The sequence below is a fragment of the Metarhizium robertsii genome (assembly GCF_000187425.2).
Source record: "Metarhizium robertsii ARSEF 23 chromosome Unknown MAA_Scf_10, whole genome shotgun sequence".
Classification (NCBI taxonomy): domain Eukaryota; kingdom Fungi; phylum Ascomycota; class Sordariomycetes; order Hypocreales; family Clavicipitaceae; genus Metarhizium; species Metarhizium robertsii.
Genome location: NW_011942150.1, coordinates 341,146 through 359,610, shown reverse-complemented (window position 1 = coordinate 359,610; position 18,465 = coordinate 341,146). Strand labels below are relative to the sequence as shown.

General features: G+C 54.0%; 7 protein-coding genes across 7 annotated transcripts; 3 read left to right on the top strand and 4 right to left on the bottom strand.

Annotated features, from left to right (window-relative positions):
* Window positions 1-1,682: 1,682 nt before the first annotated feature.
* On the top strand, window positions 1,683-2,084 carry MAA_07834 (uncharacterized protein; the record flags this gene model as incomplete). The annotated part of the gene is made up of 1 exon (XM_007825832.1): window positions 1,683-2,084. One exon carries the CDS (start codon window positions 1,683-1,685, stop codon window positions 2,082-2,084), a length of 402 nt encoding a protein of 133 aa, XP_007824023.1.
* Window positions 2,085-2,400: 316 nt separating this feature from the next.
* Window positions 2,401-2,757, bottom strand: MAA_11577 (Sucraseferredoxin-like protein; the record flags this gene model as incomplete). Its single annotated transcript, XM_011412492.1, has 1 exon — window positions 2,401-2,757. The coding sequence occupies one exon, from the start codon at window positions 2,755-2,757 to the stop codon at window positions 2,401-2,403; it is 357 nt and encodes a 118-aa protein (XP_011410794.1).
* Window positions 2,758-3,495: 738 nt separating this feature from the next.
* On the bottom strand, window positions 3,496-3,804 carry MAA_11576 (uncharacterized protein; the record flags this gene model as incomplete). The annotated part of the gene is made up of 1 exon (XM_011412491.1): window positions 3,496-3,804. The coding sequence occupies one exon, from the start codon at window positions 3,802-3,804 to the stop codon at window positions 3,496-3,498; it is 309 nt and encodes a 102-aa protein (XP_011410793.1).
* A 702-nt stretch (window positions 3,805-4,506) lies between these two features.
* Window positions 4,507-5,321, bottom strand: MAA_07835 (thioesterase family protein; the record flags this gene model as incomplete). The annotated part of the gene is made up of 3 exons (XM_007825833.1): window positions 4,507-4,864; window positions 4,935-4,985; window positions 5,248-5,321. 3 exons carry the CDS (start codon window positions 5,319-5,321, stop codon window positions 4,507-4,509), a joined length of 483 nt encoding a protein of 160 aa, XP_007824024.1.
* Window positions 5,322-5,957: 636 nt separating this feature from the next.
* MAA_07836 (uncharacterized protein) lies at window positions 5,958-7,010 on the bottom strand (the record flags this gene model as incomplete). Its single annotated transcript, XM_007825834.2, has 1 exon — window positions 5,958-7,010. The coding sequence occupies one exon, from the start codon at window positions 7,008-7,010 to the stop codon at window positions 5,958-5,960; it is 1,053 nt and encodes a 350-aa protein (XP_007824025.2).
* A 684-nt stretch (window positions 7,011-7,694) lies between these two features.
* MAA_07837 (DRAP deaminase) lies at window positions 7,695-9,236 on the top strand (the record flags this gene model as incomplete). The annotated part of the gene is made up of 1 exon (XM_007825835.1): window positions 7,695-9,236. The coding sequence occupies one exon, from the start codon at window positions 7,695-7,697 to the stop codon at window positions 9,234-9,236; it is 1,542 nt and encodes a 513-aa protein (XP_007824026.1).
* Window positions 9,237-16,806: 7,570 nt separating this feature from the next.
* Window positions 16,807-17,726, top strand: MAA_07838 (bZIP transcription factor; the record flags this gene model as incomplete). Its single annotated transcript, XM_007825836.2, has 2 exons — window positions 16,807-16,864; window positions 16,936-17,726. The coding sequence occupies 2 exons, from the start codon at window positions 16,807-16,809 to the stop codon at window positions 17,724-17,726; spliced, it is 849 nt and encodes a 282-aa protein (XP_007824027.2).
* Between the last annotated feature and the right edge of the window lie 739 nt (window positions 17,727-18,465).

The window sequence follows — 18,465 nt, the reverse complement described above, 5'->3', positions numbered from 1 at the left end:
CTGGAATGTGGGGTGGATCTGCACCGTTTCGGTGCTTCATTTACAAACTGCTCGGTGTTTGGATACTGAACGGACGTGCGGCGTTCCGTCTTTTCGAAAAGGCTACTCGGCAACCCGCCTCAGTGCGCGACAACGACCCAAAGTAAGGCTTCAGACTCTCTAGTTGTCCAAGCTGACTTTAGCGGCAGGTCTTGCTTCTTTTCTGAGTTGTCTCGGCGTTGTATCTTCCATATTTGCTACTATTTCTGGTATCAACTTGAACAAGCTTGTTCTGCTTGCTTCCAGTGCCTCGGTAGCCGATTCCGGTGCAAGGGGCCCCAACAAGGGCAGGGACCAGGAGGCGGCAACACCTGCAGTATCGCGGCATTTGATGAGCGGGGTCTTTTGTGGTGTTGAGCCCATTTTCAACTCAAGGGAGCCTGGGAAAGGCCATGTCAGAAAGCACAGCCACGACGGCAGGCGGCATCTTGTCCTAATCAAGGTACCTTGAGTCGCTAGAAATGTGGTTTGATTACAAAAGGCTTATACATGTCATGGTGATAATACCTGCCTGTTTCGGGAAGCTCATGGTGGTATCTTGTTAGGAGCTCAGAGTTGGTTGAACAACAATAACAACGACACCTCTATGTCCAATTTACGTTTTCTAATTTTAGACCAGGACACAAGTGTTTCCTGCGGGATTCAATACAAATCAAAAAGGTATGCACTATCCGAGCCGTCTCCAAAGGACATCACCAGTTTCCCAGTCGGCAAACATGTAAAAAGTTTTTCTGTCGAGCTCTGTTATTGGACCGTCTCGTCGTACGTCAACTGAGGCGGAGCAACCAACTAAGTCTACAGTCTGTTCATGCCGTTGGCGGTTTATTGGACTATATAATAGCCCGCCGGCAAAGGTTCGTTTCATGTTTCGCAACCTTGGAGCTTATCCTCTGATCCCGGTCCTTATTTGGGCGAGTTTTCCTGTTTTGGCCCTCAAAATGGCTCATTCCCCTCTCAGGATTGCTTGGCATTCAGGAACCAATGCTACTACCGCATAGTTGACAAAGCACTGCCACCTTTGCCGCTTGAACCATGGCTGATGGTGATTGGCTATAATGTTAGCCGTGTTTTCGTCGAGGATCGCCAGACGGCACTCTCCAAGTGGACAATAGCATGCGTTGCCGCATCCCTTAGGATCATCAAGTTAGCAAGACGGATTGGCATTTTGCTTTTTACGTGTTTTCTTTTATTAATAGTATTGTGGGAGAAACTTCACTGCCGATATTACCATGTAAGACGGTTCAAGACGCTTCCCACAACCAAGCATCGTTCAAGAGGAATGTTTGTCACTAATCGACCATCCCATCTCGACATCCTACCCGCAAGACGTAAATAGCCAGCGCAAATAAGACGGGCCAGACCCATAATACTAGTGCAGGAACCTGTCTGGATCTCGTATTGACCACCACAGGGGATAGATGGAGATGCGGAGTCGACAAGACGATGGCATTCGATAGCCAGACTACATCAGCAACAAGTTGCCAGTCTGTAAAAGAAATAACCATGGCAGCCATGGACCACCCGGAATACAGCAGCTTTATCTACACCAAAAACATCATCGAAACAACCTCAGCCTTCACACAACTCGGCCGTCGAAACCGCCCACGCTGGCCACCCGGTAAAGGCACACCTAAACGAATGACATGGCCTCGAGGCCCTTCGCCACACGGGACTTCGACGCCGGCAAATTCAGCAGCGGCTTCTTCTTCATCATCGTCCCGGTGGTGATTCTCCTCATTGCCGGTGTGGCATCCTCGGCGGTCCGGTACGCGCGGCGGTCACGGCGACGGCGGGCGACAACGGCCGACGACGCCTTCACCACGGACCGGCCAGACCATCGGCCCCCGAGCACCATCCACCCGTCCCTCATCACGCAACTGCAGAACCTGTCGCCGGAGCCCTACGCGCTGTCGTCCTACCCGTCGCAGCGGACGCTGGACGAGAGTCACGAGGTCGTGACGCCATTGCAGAGTGTCCAGCTCCGGGAGCCCTACGAACGGCGGCATTACGCTGCGGAAAGAAGCCCGTCTGGCTTGTCTCTATAAATTTGGGAGTTGTTTTGCAGAGGATGTCATGGACAGAGGCCGGGATGGCATTTTCACAATGCTGCGTGTAACTAAATGGCGGGATGGAACTCTGGGCTTCATTGTACATTAGCATATCCGAGGTAAACGAATGTGATGTGGGACTCATGTATTTTTTGTCAATTTTTTTTTCTATTCATCATGTACATTTAGCAGATTTAGGACAAGGCCAGAAACTTGTACCCCTAAGCTATACCAGCTACTTTCCAGCTCCAACATCGCCAGCAGACCAACTCGTCCGAATGAAGGTCTCTCCGTCCTGGAGCCCATTCTGCCGTCAATGGTATGGGAATGCAGGCTGATGTCGATCAAGGGTACTCGGCCCAGGTGCCAGGTACAGGACGAGCCCCGGATCGGTGCTGCCCAGCACAGTCAAGTGGCCCTTGTCGCCTCCGCCTGGCGACATCCGTCCATGATTCCATGTCGGCGGTGGACGGGGCCGACGTCCTCGGGGGGTGGCTGACAGCACGACCTGAAACCCACGACTGGGGCACTGCGGCTTCCCGATGAAGAAAATCGGGGTGCCCTCGCCGTCTGCCACCGTCGCCTTGGCCATGACCTTGACGTGTCTGGTCTGGTGGATATATCGCGCCTTTATATTGGCGAGCATGGCGGCAGCGTGCAGCACCGGCATGGCCCGTCCCCTCCAGCGCTCTGGACAGTTGCGACGACGGCGTTGACCTCACGTCGTCTTTTGAACTTGTCGGGGCGACGACCCGGCCGGGCTGTACCACATGCACTGAGTCGGAACATTCGCCGCTGCTGGGTGTGCTGAATCATGACCTTCAAGTCTGCGCCTCCGCGATGCAACGGGGGCACTTGGGCGTTCTCGCCACGTCATTGGTCATCTTTCAATGTGGGATGATGGACGCCTAGGAGGAGACTCTTCATGACCGGAGAGGGTTGTGATGTGAGAAGCTATTCGGTGTTTGCTCTGGCCGTTGGGAGTTGTACTTGTCGCATCGTGAAGGAACACCAGCCAAGCACGAATTTCACGCCATGTGAATTCCATTTTTGCGCTCGGAAAAGTATAAACTTTATGTTAAATGAGTTTCTTCCGGGTAGTTGAGCATTGATCAAGCAGTCACATTGAGAGGTCGTTGAACGCTTCCCGCGGCGAGACACGGCCATGGAATAAGTCGACGGCATAGACGAACATGTGCGCCTGCTGTGTGCCACAAGATTAGTCCTATCTCCTAAAATACGACGACTGCAATCCTAACATTAGTAAGCACCTCATCGCCCGCTGCGAGACGTTGTATCTTCCCCAGCACTTCTACTTACGGTTCCAATTTGTGCGCCAGCAAGGCGGAATACAGCAACACAGTCCCAAATCGGCAAACAAGGACAGTTTTCAGATACGCGTGGCCCTTTAAGGAAGAGCGAATGCATCAAGATACACAGTGGCATAGCCGTTTCCATCTTCCATGTCTGCATTCCAGAACAAGAGCCTGGAAAGCAATGTTCCTCCAACGCAACTAGTATGCCTCGAGGGCGACATCATGTCCCACTCGATGCCAGTCCCGGAAATAGCAATTTCCCATGTCGCATATTTAGCTCCAAGCATCTTTGGCTGCTGCTTGCCAGCATCGCAAGGGCCCAGATCTCGGGGAAAGTGAGATATCGGATCGTCTGCGTCCTCGGTCCCACTGGCCAATGTATTCGCTACCGCGTTAACCATGTTCGATAAAGTACAATCATCCCGTCTCTACGTGGAGCTGCAGCTAGATAAGTTTGGTTCGGTAGGGGGGGTGAACGGCCAGAACCGCGGTCATGCCGTGTTCCAAAGACTGTCACTGTGAGTCCATCACAAATGACTCGTCATTTATGCCGGGCCGGAAAGGGATCGTGGTGTCTGCGGAGTAACTACAGCGGAAACTAGGTGGCTTCATGTCATCAGAAGTGGATATGCGAGGCAGCAACCGGGAACTAGACTGACGAGCGTAGACCGGGGGGGAAGATGGTTGCGAAGGGGGTTCTCGATGGGGTTCATGAATATGTTGGCGGGCTGCCGTAGCGAGAGTTTTCCGAGGCCCTCATGTCGGCTTGTTGTCTAGTCAGTATCAATCCGCTGCGAAACACTGGAAGAAAGTTTCACGAAAAGTTTGTGATGGTGAGGGCCGCCGCCTTGTAAGCCCCCAAGGGAGACATTCGAGTAGGGGTGAGATACACGACGCCTTGCGCATTTTTACATCATGGCAACGGGTTTGTGTTCAGTTCCGACGCTAGATACAGCTACGAGAGGGCCTTGATGCACCCCGTCTACAACGCAACGTGCCCGTGCACTCGGCAACAAGTTCTGAATGTTGGATATATACAGCTTGCTACATATGGAGGGCTTCCATACTATCGACAAGTGATGTCGCTTCATCGTGCAACACCATCACAGCTTGCTCTTTGACGTTAGCTGCTCATGCCCATTATACAACTTCTCCAGCCCCCTCCTCAGTTCGGGAGCCATGCCCGTCTTTGAAGGTCTACCTGTTGATCTCTCGACAAATACATGTACAAAGTCACAGACAGCCTTTACTCCCTCGACACCCTTTTCGAATACGGCTAGCTCAAAGGTGACACTCGAGTTGCCAAGCTTGGCCACACGAACACCCACCTCGGCCACGGCGGGATACGCAATGGACGAGTAGAAGTTGGTGCTCGTGTGGGCAACAAGCGGGTGGTACGGCGAGTTCGGGGGGTGGATGCCGCAGTATTCCATGAGGTACGCATTCGCGGCGGAGTCGAACCTAACATTGTGTGAGCCGGGTCTGCTGACATCGTGAGGAATGTTGCCTGTGCGACGTGGCGGGAGCTTACAAGAAGTTGTAGACGGAATTATTCATGTGGTCGTACATGTCGTTGTCGTTCCTACAAAAGCGCAGTGGTGTTAGCATTTGGAAAGAAACCCCATCATCCGAGGGTCCGGAAACGATAGAGGTTGTACAAGCCAGTTTATGAGATTTTATATATTTGCGAGCACCGGGTACGGCAAATAGTAAAATAATAGGACAAAACCAGCGGCTGAAACTAAGATGCCAGGAGAAGGGGGTGCAAAGTCAATGGATGTATCCTTTGGAATGGATACAATTAAATACATGGTGCCCATGAATGCGGCGCGCATAAAACCTACCATCGTGTTCGGTAATCCAAAATGTAAGGATAGTCTGCCCTCGTACGCGCCTTCTTGTCTGCTGAAGGGGCCATGGCTGCGAGACGGAGATGGTGAGAGGCCAAGCCCAGGCGGAGGACACTGGTGATTCTCGACCACGACGCAAGCGATGTGAGACAAACGCGTTGGCAGGGTAGAGAGGCGCGGGGGTCTTGCGGATAATCAATTGATGGTAGCAGGCGCACTGGTGCCGCTCCAATGTCCTCGTATACGACAACCTTTGGTGGTGGTTTGAAACGTCAGCGTTGATGAAAAGCTCACCAGACGGGTTGTGATTCTGTGAATAGCACGAGCCGAGGTCCAGACCCCGATGGCATGCTGTGCCGTGTGCACTGACTGTGGGGAAGGAGCGCTGTGAGTTCTTTCCTACCCAGGTAGGGACACATGCATTTAGTCTCCACCCTCGACTGACAACGGCTATAGGGTACGTGCAAGAACTGAACGTTGTATGCAATGAATAATTACAAGTCGATCAACTGCTCTGTAGTTGCCTGAATCGGAAATGAAGCGGTAGAATCCACACAAGGATCCTTTCACAAGGGACAAAATTACTTCAAATTCAAGTTGAAAGACAAAAGACAACGTGTTCCCTAACCAAAACTGATCAAACTACACGCTTCTCCCCCCTCCTTCGACAACTTCACCAACCAGCATCAGCTACTCGTCTTTCATCAATCAATACGAGGCACAGAAAACTCACGTGTTATTATATCCTGGAATATTTCATCCATATAGTACAGGGACGAAATGTGCCCTCCAGGAATAGTCTTTGCCCTGGCGCTCTTGTAATTCGCCACCAGCCACTTGTTTGTAGCCCCCCCGATATGGTCCTTGTCCGAGCCAACAACAAGCACAGGCTTCGAGGCGTGCTCGTCATCCAGCCTCGCCGGTTCGAATCCCCAGTCCGCATGAATCACGTCCGAAACCTCCATGAAGCCATCCCAGTTCTGGCAACACGTCACTGCTCCCCGCGCCATCCGCCGAATAAACTCGTCCTCCGTCGTCCCCTTGCGCACGAGCCACTCGGCGTAGACCCTCCTCTCGTCGTCGTCCATCATGTCGAACAGCGTCTGCCGGAGAAACTCGCTGGCGCCTTCCTCCGTCTTCATCTTGGAGGCTATGGCTGAGCGGAAGGCCCGCTGCAGCAGGCGGAACGGAAGCAGCTGCGTCGGCGGTCCCACGGAGAACCAGTTGGCCCAGCTGAGGTGTTTGGCATGGTCCCTGTGGTACTTGAATGGGGAGAAGCCGGCCAGCAAGACGCAGCCGACTATCTTGCGGCCCGGTGGGAATAGGTCATATGACGCGCCGTACAGCATCTGGGCCGGGACGGTGCCGTAGGATCCGCCGGCCACATAGATCCGATCGTAGGCACCTGTGGGATAGAGGTGCGACAGCAGTGCCGTCATGTCGCTCGCAAGAGTTACGTGGTAAGGCATCTCGCTGTCCCGAGTGCTCGTGTTGCCGTTGCCGGCCAAGGTGGGAGCAATCCAATGTACTCCGAGTTTGCGGCACGGCTCTGGGACGTCGTGGGCTGTTCCAACGCTCATCACGCCACTGAAGAAGATGACAATTGTCCGTGAATCAGACGGTCCGTTGTGGGCGTACGCGAGTTGACGGCCCCCCGAGAGTTGGAGTATGTGTTCTTCGGCGCCCTTGCTCTTGCTGTACGCCGGGTTTGCCATGTTCGCGAGTGGAATGCCTCCGTCGGGGGGATTGGTAGTCATGGCGTGCATGATGTATTGCGAGTGCAAGTCCTGTACGCACGAAACAGTATCTTCACGATTTTGTCATGGGATAATCTAAATGGGCAGACCATGTTAGGTGGGAGGCCGCGCGGAGTAGTCACCAGGAAGTCTATTCAGCTGCCTGGACTAGCTGGGCTGCCTAGCCACGCGGCATATCTAGTGGCGTTTCTTGAACATCAAGACGACCGAATGTAACAGAGTAGGCGAGACATGAGTAGTCATGAACCAGAACATGATATAACAAGCAAGACAAAGTCTTTGTGTTTAAACACGGATACCAAGGCAATGGTTGACGATATCACGTACCCAGACTGATTAAGCTCAGGGCGGCTCAGGGCGGGTGGTCACAAATCTAACCCGGCTTAGGCAAATCGGCCAAGCCTGACGTTTCTGCCGCATCTGACCGCATTTTTTCTCGTGGTGCTCCCCTCCCCGTGCCTGACGGGCTTGGCCGGCAAGGAAGGGTCTGGCATTTCAGCGGGACGCCAGAGAAAAGCTGATCGATACGATTTACATCGACGGGGGATTGGCACAGGGCACCAGCTTTCCCCTGCGATGCTTCGAGCGGTTCTTGGCGCAGGCTGCTAAAACCTTGTCCCGCCCATGCTTGTAAGAGGAGCAGGCTCACGAGCTTTTGGGGCTTTTCTAAGAACATTCACCGCCATGTCTGCGACGGCAACCGACCCTTTGGTTGCGCCAACCGCGGAAACCGACGGACCAAAGTCTCTTACGGCTGCACAGATTGCCCAAGAGAAGGAAGAGTCGCGAAGAGCCGCTGCCCAAGCTAGAGGCATTGCGTCAAAGGTCGCGAGGGATCCTGACGGCACGACAATCACCCCAGTCAAAAGTATCTGGCCGCCTCCATACTATTTTGAAGACGACCTGCGGCGAGTACGGCCATACCACTGGACATACAATACATTCTGCAAGGAGAGATGGCGTGGAAGATCCTTGATCGAGATATTCGAATCCGAGTTTCGAGACCGACCCGCCGAGTATTACAGGACCTCCATGGAGAAGGGAGACATCTTTGTCAATGGGACCAGAGTCGGACCTGACTACATTCTTCGAAATGGTGACTTGATCTCACACACCTTGCACCGACACGAGCCCCCAGTTACGTCGGATCCTGTTGGCATCATCCACGAGGACGACGACATGATTGTCATCAACAAGCCCTCTGGAGTACCTGTGCACCCCGCAGGCCGATACAAGTTCAATTCAGTCTTGGAAATTATGAAGGCCGAGCGAGGGCAAGAGTTCATGCCATATCCGTGCAACAGGCTGGATCGGCTGACCAGCGGCATCATGTTTGTCGCAAAGAGCGTCAAGGCTGCGGAGGCATTGGGCAATCAGATCAAGTCACGGACAGTGAGGAAGGAATACATGGCCCGCGTCGTGGGGGAGTTTCCTGAGGGAGAGATTGTTTGTGACCAGCCCATCCTATCAATATCGCCGAAACTCGGCCTCAACCGTGTTCGGGCGGAAGGCAAAGCGGCACGGACGGTGTTCAAGCGTTTGGCATACTACCCGCCAAGGGGCGATGCAGAGGCAAACGGCCAACAGGGAGGAGTCCCAGAGCCTACAGACAAGGAACTGAGCAGGCTGCCCGCCGAGGAAGGCGACGAGTCCAACGGCAAGCCCTGGATAAACAAACGAGGATACTCCATTGTTCGGTGCCTTCCGGTGACGGGAAGAACGCATCAGATTCGAGTGCACCTACAGTATCTGGGACACCCCATCCAAAACGACCCGATATACGCAAACCAAAGAGTATGGGGCTTCAACCTAGGCCGGAACGATGCTGATGGCACTGTCAGTACGGACGAGGACGTCATCAGCAGATTGTCGCGCATGGGCAAGGAGGAAGTGGCTCAGGCAGTGGTTTACCACGACGAAATGCTGGACAAGTACGAGAAGAAGCGGGCGGAAAAGATGACTGGCGAAGTATGTGATGTATGCGCCACGCCATTATACTCCGATCCAGGAATGCACGAACTGTCACTGTGGCTTCACAGCTTGCGGTACGAAGATGCTGGTGGAGCCTGGTCATACAAGAGCCCTCTACCAAAATGGGCTCTTCCTCCAGAAGGCATGGCCGGGCCTACAACTGTCGGCGGTATGGATGAATTGGTAGAAGCCGTGAAGGATGATAATCCGGAAATTCACGGGATGCCTGGCGCGGAAATGGAAAGGAAACAATAGACCGACGAAAGAAAAAAACGGATAAAAAATTTCTGGAACTGATGTCAAACGATGCTGCCAATCTCACCATATGACGTAGCATTTCCGTCCTTCTTTGTCATGAATGGCCTGATGGTGATGGACTAAGCAACCGTAAGCAAGTGAGTCCAGACAGATGGTCTCGTCCTAGCCCTACACAGATAGTTTCTCACTAGACGGTTGAGCAACGGCAAAGCATTTGTGGCGCAAAAACCAAGAAGAGACGAAGCCAACCTAAAAAAGCCACCGGGGATTCTAGTCTCCATCACGAGACCCCATTGGATCGATACCGGAGGCGAAAACAAAGCAACGTCTACCAGAGGTGACGAAAGAAGGAAAAAATTAGAACAGAAACCAATGAATGGACAAATTACCATGGAATACATGCACACTCCGTCCATAGTGGGGACGCTTTCAGCTGATCGTGCATCTGACATCTTGCATCTCGACAGTCTAAAGAATTCACCGACGGACTAATGCAGCCCATCCCATCGGGTGGCGCGCTTGGGAAACTGTGCCGAGGAGCAGAGGGCATATCGGGACGGGATGTCATGGGCTCAACTCTGGCAGCCTTGGGCCATGCAGCGATCAGAATTCGCTAGTTGGGACGAGAGTTTGTGGTGTGGTGCGTCGGCATGGCCTTGGGCGGCAAGAGGCAAGAGGCAACATTAGAGCGCTTGCGAAAACATATCGGACGCTGAGAACGAGGCAATAGCTTGTTGGCGTACTTTGCGCAAGTTGACGAATCACAAATCTCGGGCCCGGAAAAGCCGCTCTGCGTCTTGAGGCATCCGGGACAGCGGACTTTGCTGGACAGATCGGGGGATGGTCGGTACGAGGCGGCCGAGGAATCCGAATACGCGATGACCAAGATGAAGATTCTGTCTCATCGGGCCCTGCGAGGGCTCAGCGACGGCCGTGGAGGTGGCGTCCGGAGCGCAAGTGATGCAACTGCATGTTGGGCGTACGCTTGAACGAACGAGGTGGTGCCGCCGGCGGAACGTTGAAGATGATGCTGGCCATGGGAATAGGGGAGGGAATAGGAGAATAGGTCCGATGCGGCGCATGCGTCTACTGGCCGGCCGGAGCAGGCGCAGCTGAGGAGGCACTGCCAGCTGCCAGTTGCTAGTGGCCAGCTACCAAACTGCTACATGTGCCAATGTGGCTGCCTGTTTTTCTGCGTCTTCCTTACGGCATGCAGCGGACATGGAGGCACGACGTTGCTCTGGCATGCTGCAATCCAGCCCAAGTGTGAGTAGCAACAACTGTGGCAGCTGTCGACCCAGTAGTGGCAGCACCACAAGGCTGGTTGCTCCTGCCTAAAGTCTGGTTCGCTCCGTCGCTACATGTACGAGCCAGTGGCAAAGGCGGCTAGCCCCCTGCACATGTCAACTGTCAGCCATGACCCGACTGGCCCTCCCAAGCCTTCAGCCCTCTACATCAGACACCACGCCCACCAAAAACTTCCGCCGGAAATTTTCTGCCATTCCGAGTCTTGCGGTCAGGCATGCTGCAGCCCATCTTTTGGTCTGGCAGGGCGAGGCAATCGCCGTTACAAGCCTTGCGAATGTTATCGGACGCATCCAACACCACGGGGAGGGACGACGCCAGATGATACCCCTCAAGCTCCAGCTCAAACCAAATCTCACATCGCCTTCGCCGACAAACAGTGGAACTCCATGTTCTTTAATTCTCCTTGTTGTCTTGGCAAGGGTCCAGATGGATGCTTCGGCCAACATGTACCAGTCAGTTGCATCACGCCCTTCGCGATGCCCGCATGAACAGTACCGTAACAATACTAGCCAGCATGTCCGCATCCACCGATCGCTGCATGGGAGATCCAGCGTCACTGGTACAGTACCGGGCCGGATGCAAGGGACTTCTATTTGCGTCGTTTCTTCTCATCATACTAACCAAGATTTGTCTGAAAGGCGGCATGGCCTGACCGACAGGGTTCCAGGGTTAGAAGCCATTGGGGAGCCTTGCACGCTACGAATGATTAAGATTATACAGTATCAAAGACCTAGAGTCAAGGCATAGTTAGTCAGTTTCATGAGCGGCAAAACCGTCCCGAATGGGTGGAAACGGCCTCGCTCGGTCTAAGACGATGTTTCAAGAACGACCGCAGTTGCTCCCGAGCACATGTACATACAAACCATCTCGTCGGCAGCTGTTGGTCCAAGTTTACAGCCCCAGACACATCGATACTGATACATCAAGGGGCGGCGCAGGGTCAGGGGGCGGCTGCGCTGAATGACGATGGAGAACATGGCGAGCGGCCATCGCTGGATGCACATAGTACCACCCATCAAATTTGGTAAGCAGCCTCTTGATGTTGTACGAATAGATTGCGCAAGTCGTCTTGGCATCGCGTGATGATTGAGGGCCGGCCTGATGATGGCTGTGCTGCGTTTGTACCAGAGTGGACGAACACCGGGGTTAAGTTTGGGTCGGCATCTCCGCAGAACCACCAACTCGATTTTCAAGGTAGCTATAAGGTGTAACTAACGACTGGTTGATTCCAGACAACGTGCCACGAGACAAACCGCTAACTTGGCTCATCAGGGTCTTGTTGGAGGAAAGACAGCCGCGAGGTGAGACCATGGTACGACGCGCATTCTTGTTCCAGTCTCGACGTTGGCGTACATACCGCGAATCTGCGTTGGCGTCCATTTCGATGCAGGGCACGTCGGAACCGGAACCTGCACTCAACCACGCCACAACATTGAAGCCGCGCAGCCAGCTGTGGCGGTGGTTTGGGAGGATTGTGGGGGACCACATGGCAGCCATGCTTTCGCCGGTCAACTGTATCAGGGCCACCACTTGTTGGGTTGTGTGGGAGTCCGGAGCAGTCAAGTTATTTGTATCTTCTTGACGGAAGCTGTGCCGTTAGCCAGTCGGGCATCTTCATTGCACACACCAGTCTATTCCGGCTCCAATGTTTCTCATCCACCCAACGCCTTGCCGCACCCCGGACGAGCTGTTGCGTGGGAGGCGCCTGGATGACTGGAACCTTTGCCTTCCGCCGCCATAAAGTAAATCACTTTGAACGGTTTTATTAATTAAATACTGCGTCTATAGCGCCTACGTGTTGGGTCAAGGAGCAGACAAATCATATTCTTCAATACTACTCCGTACCCCGTCCACGATCCGGAAATCCCCACTCCGATGGGTGGCCTCAAGCTGGCATCTCGCTCGGCCCATTTATATTTTCTATACCGCCACAGCGAACGGAAGATGCCCGTCCACTGCCAACCAGACGCTTTCGGTCAATCAGGCTCCTTACCATCGCCTTGGGTCTACAGGGGAAGGAGGGGCGCTGTGGGCGAGCATCTTATTGCTCTCCCTTCATGAGGGGCGCCAGACGATGGCCGGCGAACTATGCACCTCTCAAGGGCGACCAAAGCTAAATTGAGACATCTCATCAATCCGTCGACCCGTAACAAATGATACAGCGTAGGTATTATGATGATGAGAATTAGGGCGACGTTTGTACGGAGCTATTTACATCGACAAACTTGATATGGGTCGTACTTGGACGTTACTGATGCTGTGGATTCTCAAATTTGCAAACAAGCCATATACAAACCATCAAACTTACAACCAAGGTCGTCATTATCGAATGAATGGCGAGAACCGTGTCGCCGCAGGGGGCGCATGTATGTATATCCTGCCACAGCCGCCCAAAATGGTTTCAAACGGCGATTGCCGAAGCCCAGGCAGGGTTTGTCCGTGTATAGCTTCGCAATCCTGGCAAATTAGTAGACAACCCTCTCGGTCGGCCAACCACTCGGAGCAGGTAGCTGGTACGGTACTCTGTGGTCGTCCTGCAAACGGTAACGAATGGTTCGGAAACGCTCATTGCTTACGGAGTACATGGCGGGCTAGCGGTGGGATGCGACATTGGGATTGGAATTGGCATTACGGAGCGCAATGTACAATGATTGTAGGTGCCCCATCCATGCCTGTTGACTGATCTGACAGGCATGAACTCGTAGATGAAGAGCAAGGGGCAATGGACCCATGATGCCATCTAACCGACTGATCATCTAGAACTTCTAGAATGCGTCCCACCAAACCAGCATTGCCGCTTGGACTGGATGCGACTGGCGCGCGCGCGCGTTTGACAAGGAAGTAGGATGATTTCATGCGAAACTGGTTTCTCCCCTCAGCGGCCCTTCTCTTATTGCAGAACCCATTATTCTGGAAACAGGGACCCTCAGAGTCCGCTTCATGAGGGCGGGTTGCGGCCCCGCTCGCTGTCCTTGATGCTACAGGCGGCGAGTGTTTTGAGAAAGGCCTGAATGATTTGGTGACTGGGACCAGACCGGGCAGGATATGGTTAAGCATTCTCTAGTGCTATAGCGACCAGAAGTAACATGAGACGAGGCTTCACCTCTTCTGCATGACAACCCGAACCCTGTATATTTTGTTGACGGCCTATACGGGCTGCGGCTAGCACTCTACCCGCAAGCGTCTATTACTACAGCTCTTCGTCTTGAATCTCTCAAACGCTCAGCGCCTCGCTTGCACGGTGCCGCCGCCATTGCGCCTAACTTTTGAATGCCACGCGACGGCCCCTGGTCTCTCTGTGTCACTAGCTCCGGCTCAAGTCAGCGCGGAGCCGCCTGATTTAGTTGCGCCAGCGTCTTCATGCCTCCATGCCTCTACATACAGTGGTCAAGTGGTGCACAAACCTCGCGGCCAGCCCACCCCCCAAATCTGAGAAAGCAGTGATAGACACACGTTGACAAGGCACTAAAACGACTGGACGAGGTACGTACTCTGTTTTAAGGTTAACACAGCTCGCGACTCCTGATACTCTTGGCTGTGACGTCCACGGTATAACGTGGGACCGACTATTAACAGTCAAAACGTAGCCCCTTTGGCGTGCCACCTGCCTGTAACCATGGTGAGGTTTGGCAACGGAGGCGGACGAAGCGAGGCCACGGCACGCTGGTCGCCATTCTACACACAAGTTGCTCAAAATAGCTGGCGTCAACATGGAGCTTAGCTCGCCTAACAGGCCAAACCACCAGCATTCCGTACATAGCTACTGGCGGCCCGGGTAGCGTTGTTTGAGAGGCTTCGGAGGCTTCGGAGGGATCGGAAGCACAGACGATCGGCCTCTTTACGATTCCGCAGTGCGAGATTTACGCTGAGCTGCCGCCATCGAAATGGACATGCAAAACAAACGGGCCTTTTTGAATGCCTTCTCCAAGTCTCAAGAAAGCGAGCCACGACCCGCTACTCCAGCCAGTTTCATCAGAGGAGGCGGCAACGCCATTGAAGAATAATACCCACATGTCAGGCATCATCTGCCGCTCGGAGCTGGGTGTAATTTCGCGGTGCCACAGGAAAGGGCTCGAAAAAAAGAGAGAGAGAAAAAATTTTTCGAAAAGGAAGAGAACAAAACTATTTCGTTTGGGTTTTGACTAAGACGTTAGCCCAAATCGTAGGGTTCCCGCGCAAGCCGGTACATGCCAGTCGACGTTACATGATGAGCGAGAAGATCGGTTGCGAAGCCATCATTCTTGTAGGGACGAGGGGGTTTGGGAGGGGAGGCGATTTGCACCATGGCCTGGTTCATCGATTAGCTATCCCGCTGTCACTCGACAGGGCCGGGGAAATGCAAGGCAAATCACGAACAGCGATCGAAGACAAATGGAAGCGGCAGATGGCCTGGCAGATGGACGCGCCACCGATGGTCTACGGTCTGCGGTCTGCGGTCTGCGGAGTACAGCAGCCTCAGCCACACCAGGGCCACCAAGAAGCGATACTACCAGGCCAGTGGCGTGGTCCGCCTCGTGTACTCCAAACCTACATGGGCACCAACGTCAATTATTGACGGCGGGCTGTTCTAGTGGCTGCTGGGCGCCAGGCACAGACTAGATGAATCTAAATGAGCTTGAGAGTGCGCGACTGGCTGGAATGGCCATATGGGCGTGTGCCTCTGTCCCGTAAGGAGAGCTCCCAAGGTGAATGAAAATACGCGTACGCTCATGCGGCTTAATAAGATGATTTATACAATGGGCCCATGGCCAGACGTGGCTTGGTGGACGACTGGCGATGCGGCTTTGCGTGGTCTGGTATACAAGATGGGCCAAGGCTTACATGGCCACACCAAACTTGGGCCGAAATAGAGTCACTGTCAGTCATACATGGTGCTTTGGTTTAGCAAAGGGACCGGCATTGAACATGTCCTGACGGTGCTTATTTGTGTCTTTCTCTCCTTCCTTACACGTCTAATTGACTCTTGGAAACGGCGCTCAAGAAGGCTGGTCGCTGGGCGAAAGCAAGGAGGGGGAGGGGGCAGCAGGAAGTACCAGACATTTTCTCGGTATCTTGGGATGTGTTTTTTCCCCGTTTAAGCTTTGGTTTGTAAAACATGGGCACGCAATTTAATGCTGTTGGATGGAGTTCAAGGAAACGTAGCCTACGTAAGTACGGGGCCAAGGGCAGATAAGTTGGCAAGGTATCATCAAGGATACAGTTGAGTGAGGTGAGGGCCCGAGGGTCCCTGGCGACGGAGATGCAGGCAACTTGCTTGACCTGCAGGCTGGCTCTAAGTTGCAAGTGAAGAGCAGAATGAGATGAGACAAGCAAGCCAGACGTGAACAGCTCGAGCGTGAGACGATGGACTGACAGGGCCCTCGTCGACTTGGCCGAAGGTCGAGGACTGGAGGTTGCGAGAAGGTCGAAGGGCTTCTCCACGATGCTCCTAGGTGCTCCTAGGCCCCATAATCTACGACACGTACCTTGGGAGCTCTCAGCAGTGTGAGCAGGCCTGACGAAACCTGACGAGACCAGACCGAAGAGGGAAGCAAAAGAGAGTCCATCAGCGCCAGGTCGTCCTCCAGCCTGAAGGGATCCGCTTTTTCACATTTTCCCAGGGAGCGAGGGGGAAGGGGGGGAGGGGCGTGCCAGAGACTTGCCCCAAGTGGGGCGCTGGCATCTGCGCACCTCGAGACGGTGGGGCCGGGGTGCGTCTATCACACCACAGCTCCCCAGGAAGGTACATCTGTAGCCGGGATGTACCTTCGTACCTGTGTACCGCATGGAGGCTTCAGAGGCCCCGTCTGGTTCGGGGTTAGCGCATGCTGGCGCTGGGATCAGGGTCTCAAGCAGAGCGCAAGCCAAGTCCGCATGGAGAGGCGCCACACGTAACCGCTTTTGGGGAAATCCTCATCGTCGACAGACTTTGGGATCGCAACTGAACCTATATATCTTCCAGGGCCTGTCGCTCTCCACCGAGGGGAAAACTGACCCGGCTCTTCATTGTGGCACCTCTCCTTACATCTTGTCCAAACATACAAACTCCCAACGGCGCCCGCCTCTCTGTGTCTTGTTGTCTCTCTACTCGGACCAACACAAGATCATCTCACCATCTCTATATACGTTTACACTCGTCTTTGCATCACTGTTGCCCACTCGACAATACAAGACGCCTTCTTTCGAGGACTGTTGGCCAAAACTTGCCTCTCTGCCGGTTGACATCCCAACAACTCTACTACAACTCAACAAGCACATCACACATCCAGCCTTCACAACCATGACGCGGTCATCATCAGCCGAGCCTGCCAAACCCTCGTCTTCCTCCAAGCGAAAGGGTAAGCCCCTCCCCTTCCCCCATCACATGGACCACGGCCGTACCCTGACACGATGTATCCTCTTACACTAGGCACCCGAAGCGTTTCCACCTTGACGCCGTCACAGCTTGCTCGCAAGAGAGCCAACGACAGAGAAGCCCAGCGCGCTATCCGTGCCAGGACCAAGGAGCACATTGAGCGACTGGAAAGAGAACTGGAGGACCTCCGAAGCAGCCAGGGCCGCGACAAGACGGTCCAGGAACTATTGCGCCGCAACAAGGCCCTCGAGGACGAGCTATGCCAGCTCAAGGAGTCGATGGGCGTGTCCATGACGTCGTCTCCTTACTCGACCCCAACAGGTACGACCTACTCGACCTTGGTGCGTCCCCTGGACGGCCATGACAGGACTTGCCTCGCGTCACCGCCGCAACAACTGCTAACCCCGTGCCCATCAGCCTACAACGATGACAACTGCGGCGCCATCCCCAGTCCCAGAATGTCCCCCCTCCCGTCGGGAGGAGCCGACTACATCTCCGACTACAGCCAGTCGACGCAGCAGTACGTGCCCATGCCCAACTGCGAGGCCTGGGCGTCGACGCTCCCTTCCAGCGTCCCCAGCCCTTCGTCCTCGGTCAACACGGACGAGTACGGCCCTGCCGCCGGCTACATCCCCACCAGCGTACCCAACTCCATGATGGGCACCTCGGGCGTGTGCATGGTGGACGGCAAGGAGGTCAAGATGGAGTATGAGGGCATGCACGAAATGATGGGCTCCCAGAGCTACATGCAGCAGAACCCCCCGCAGCAGCAGCGCCCTCAGAGCTGGCACATGTACCCCGGCATGTACTATGAGGGTTCCCAGAACGCCGTCATCTCGCGATGATGCCGTGGTGTCGACTCAAAGTCGGCGAACAAGGCACAGCGCGGCCCGGGTCGAGTCTTGTTGAACAAGCACTCCAACCTGCTGGCGCCCCTCCCTCGACTTGTCTAGCCATCAACAGCTCAGGACTGAACCGGAATACATAGGGGGATAAGGGGCTTTTTTTTTCTTTTTTGTCACGATGACACGACACCAGTCCATGGTTCTCCCGAGATGAAGCCTTTGAATGCGAGCCAGCCCGCCAAGCGACGAGACACGAAACGTGAATGGTTGAATACGAGAGCTGTTTAATACGGCGACGATTCAAGCGTCACACGGTGGGCGGTCCGGACAAACGGGCAACGGCACAGGCAAGGCAGGCGACCATCTTGGACGAGACGGACGGGGCAATGATGCAATATCGGCGCTGGGGCGACAGGGCATAGACTAGAACTGGGTTCATTTGGGAAGCGAACTGCAATGTATTGTGTATACCTTTATTGATTGGGATTCTTGCGTTTACTTGCTTTTTTTTTTTTTTTTGCGTGCAAGCGTACGGGTACGGGATGCGCGAGTCGGTGTGTTTTTTATGTCCGGTCAATACGGACAAGGTGGCGAATGGGACACGAAAACAAAAGAAAATATTTACACAAGGGTGGTTGCAATGTATGCTAGCATTCGCTGTCGGCTCGGTTGAATTACTACTCGCCATCACGGGGGTCGCGGGTTCTCAAGTTTTTTTTTTTTTTTATTTGGTTGTATA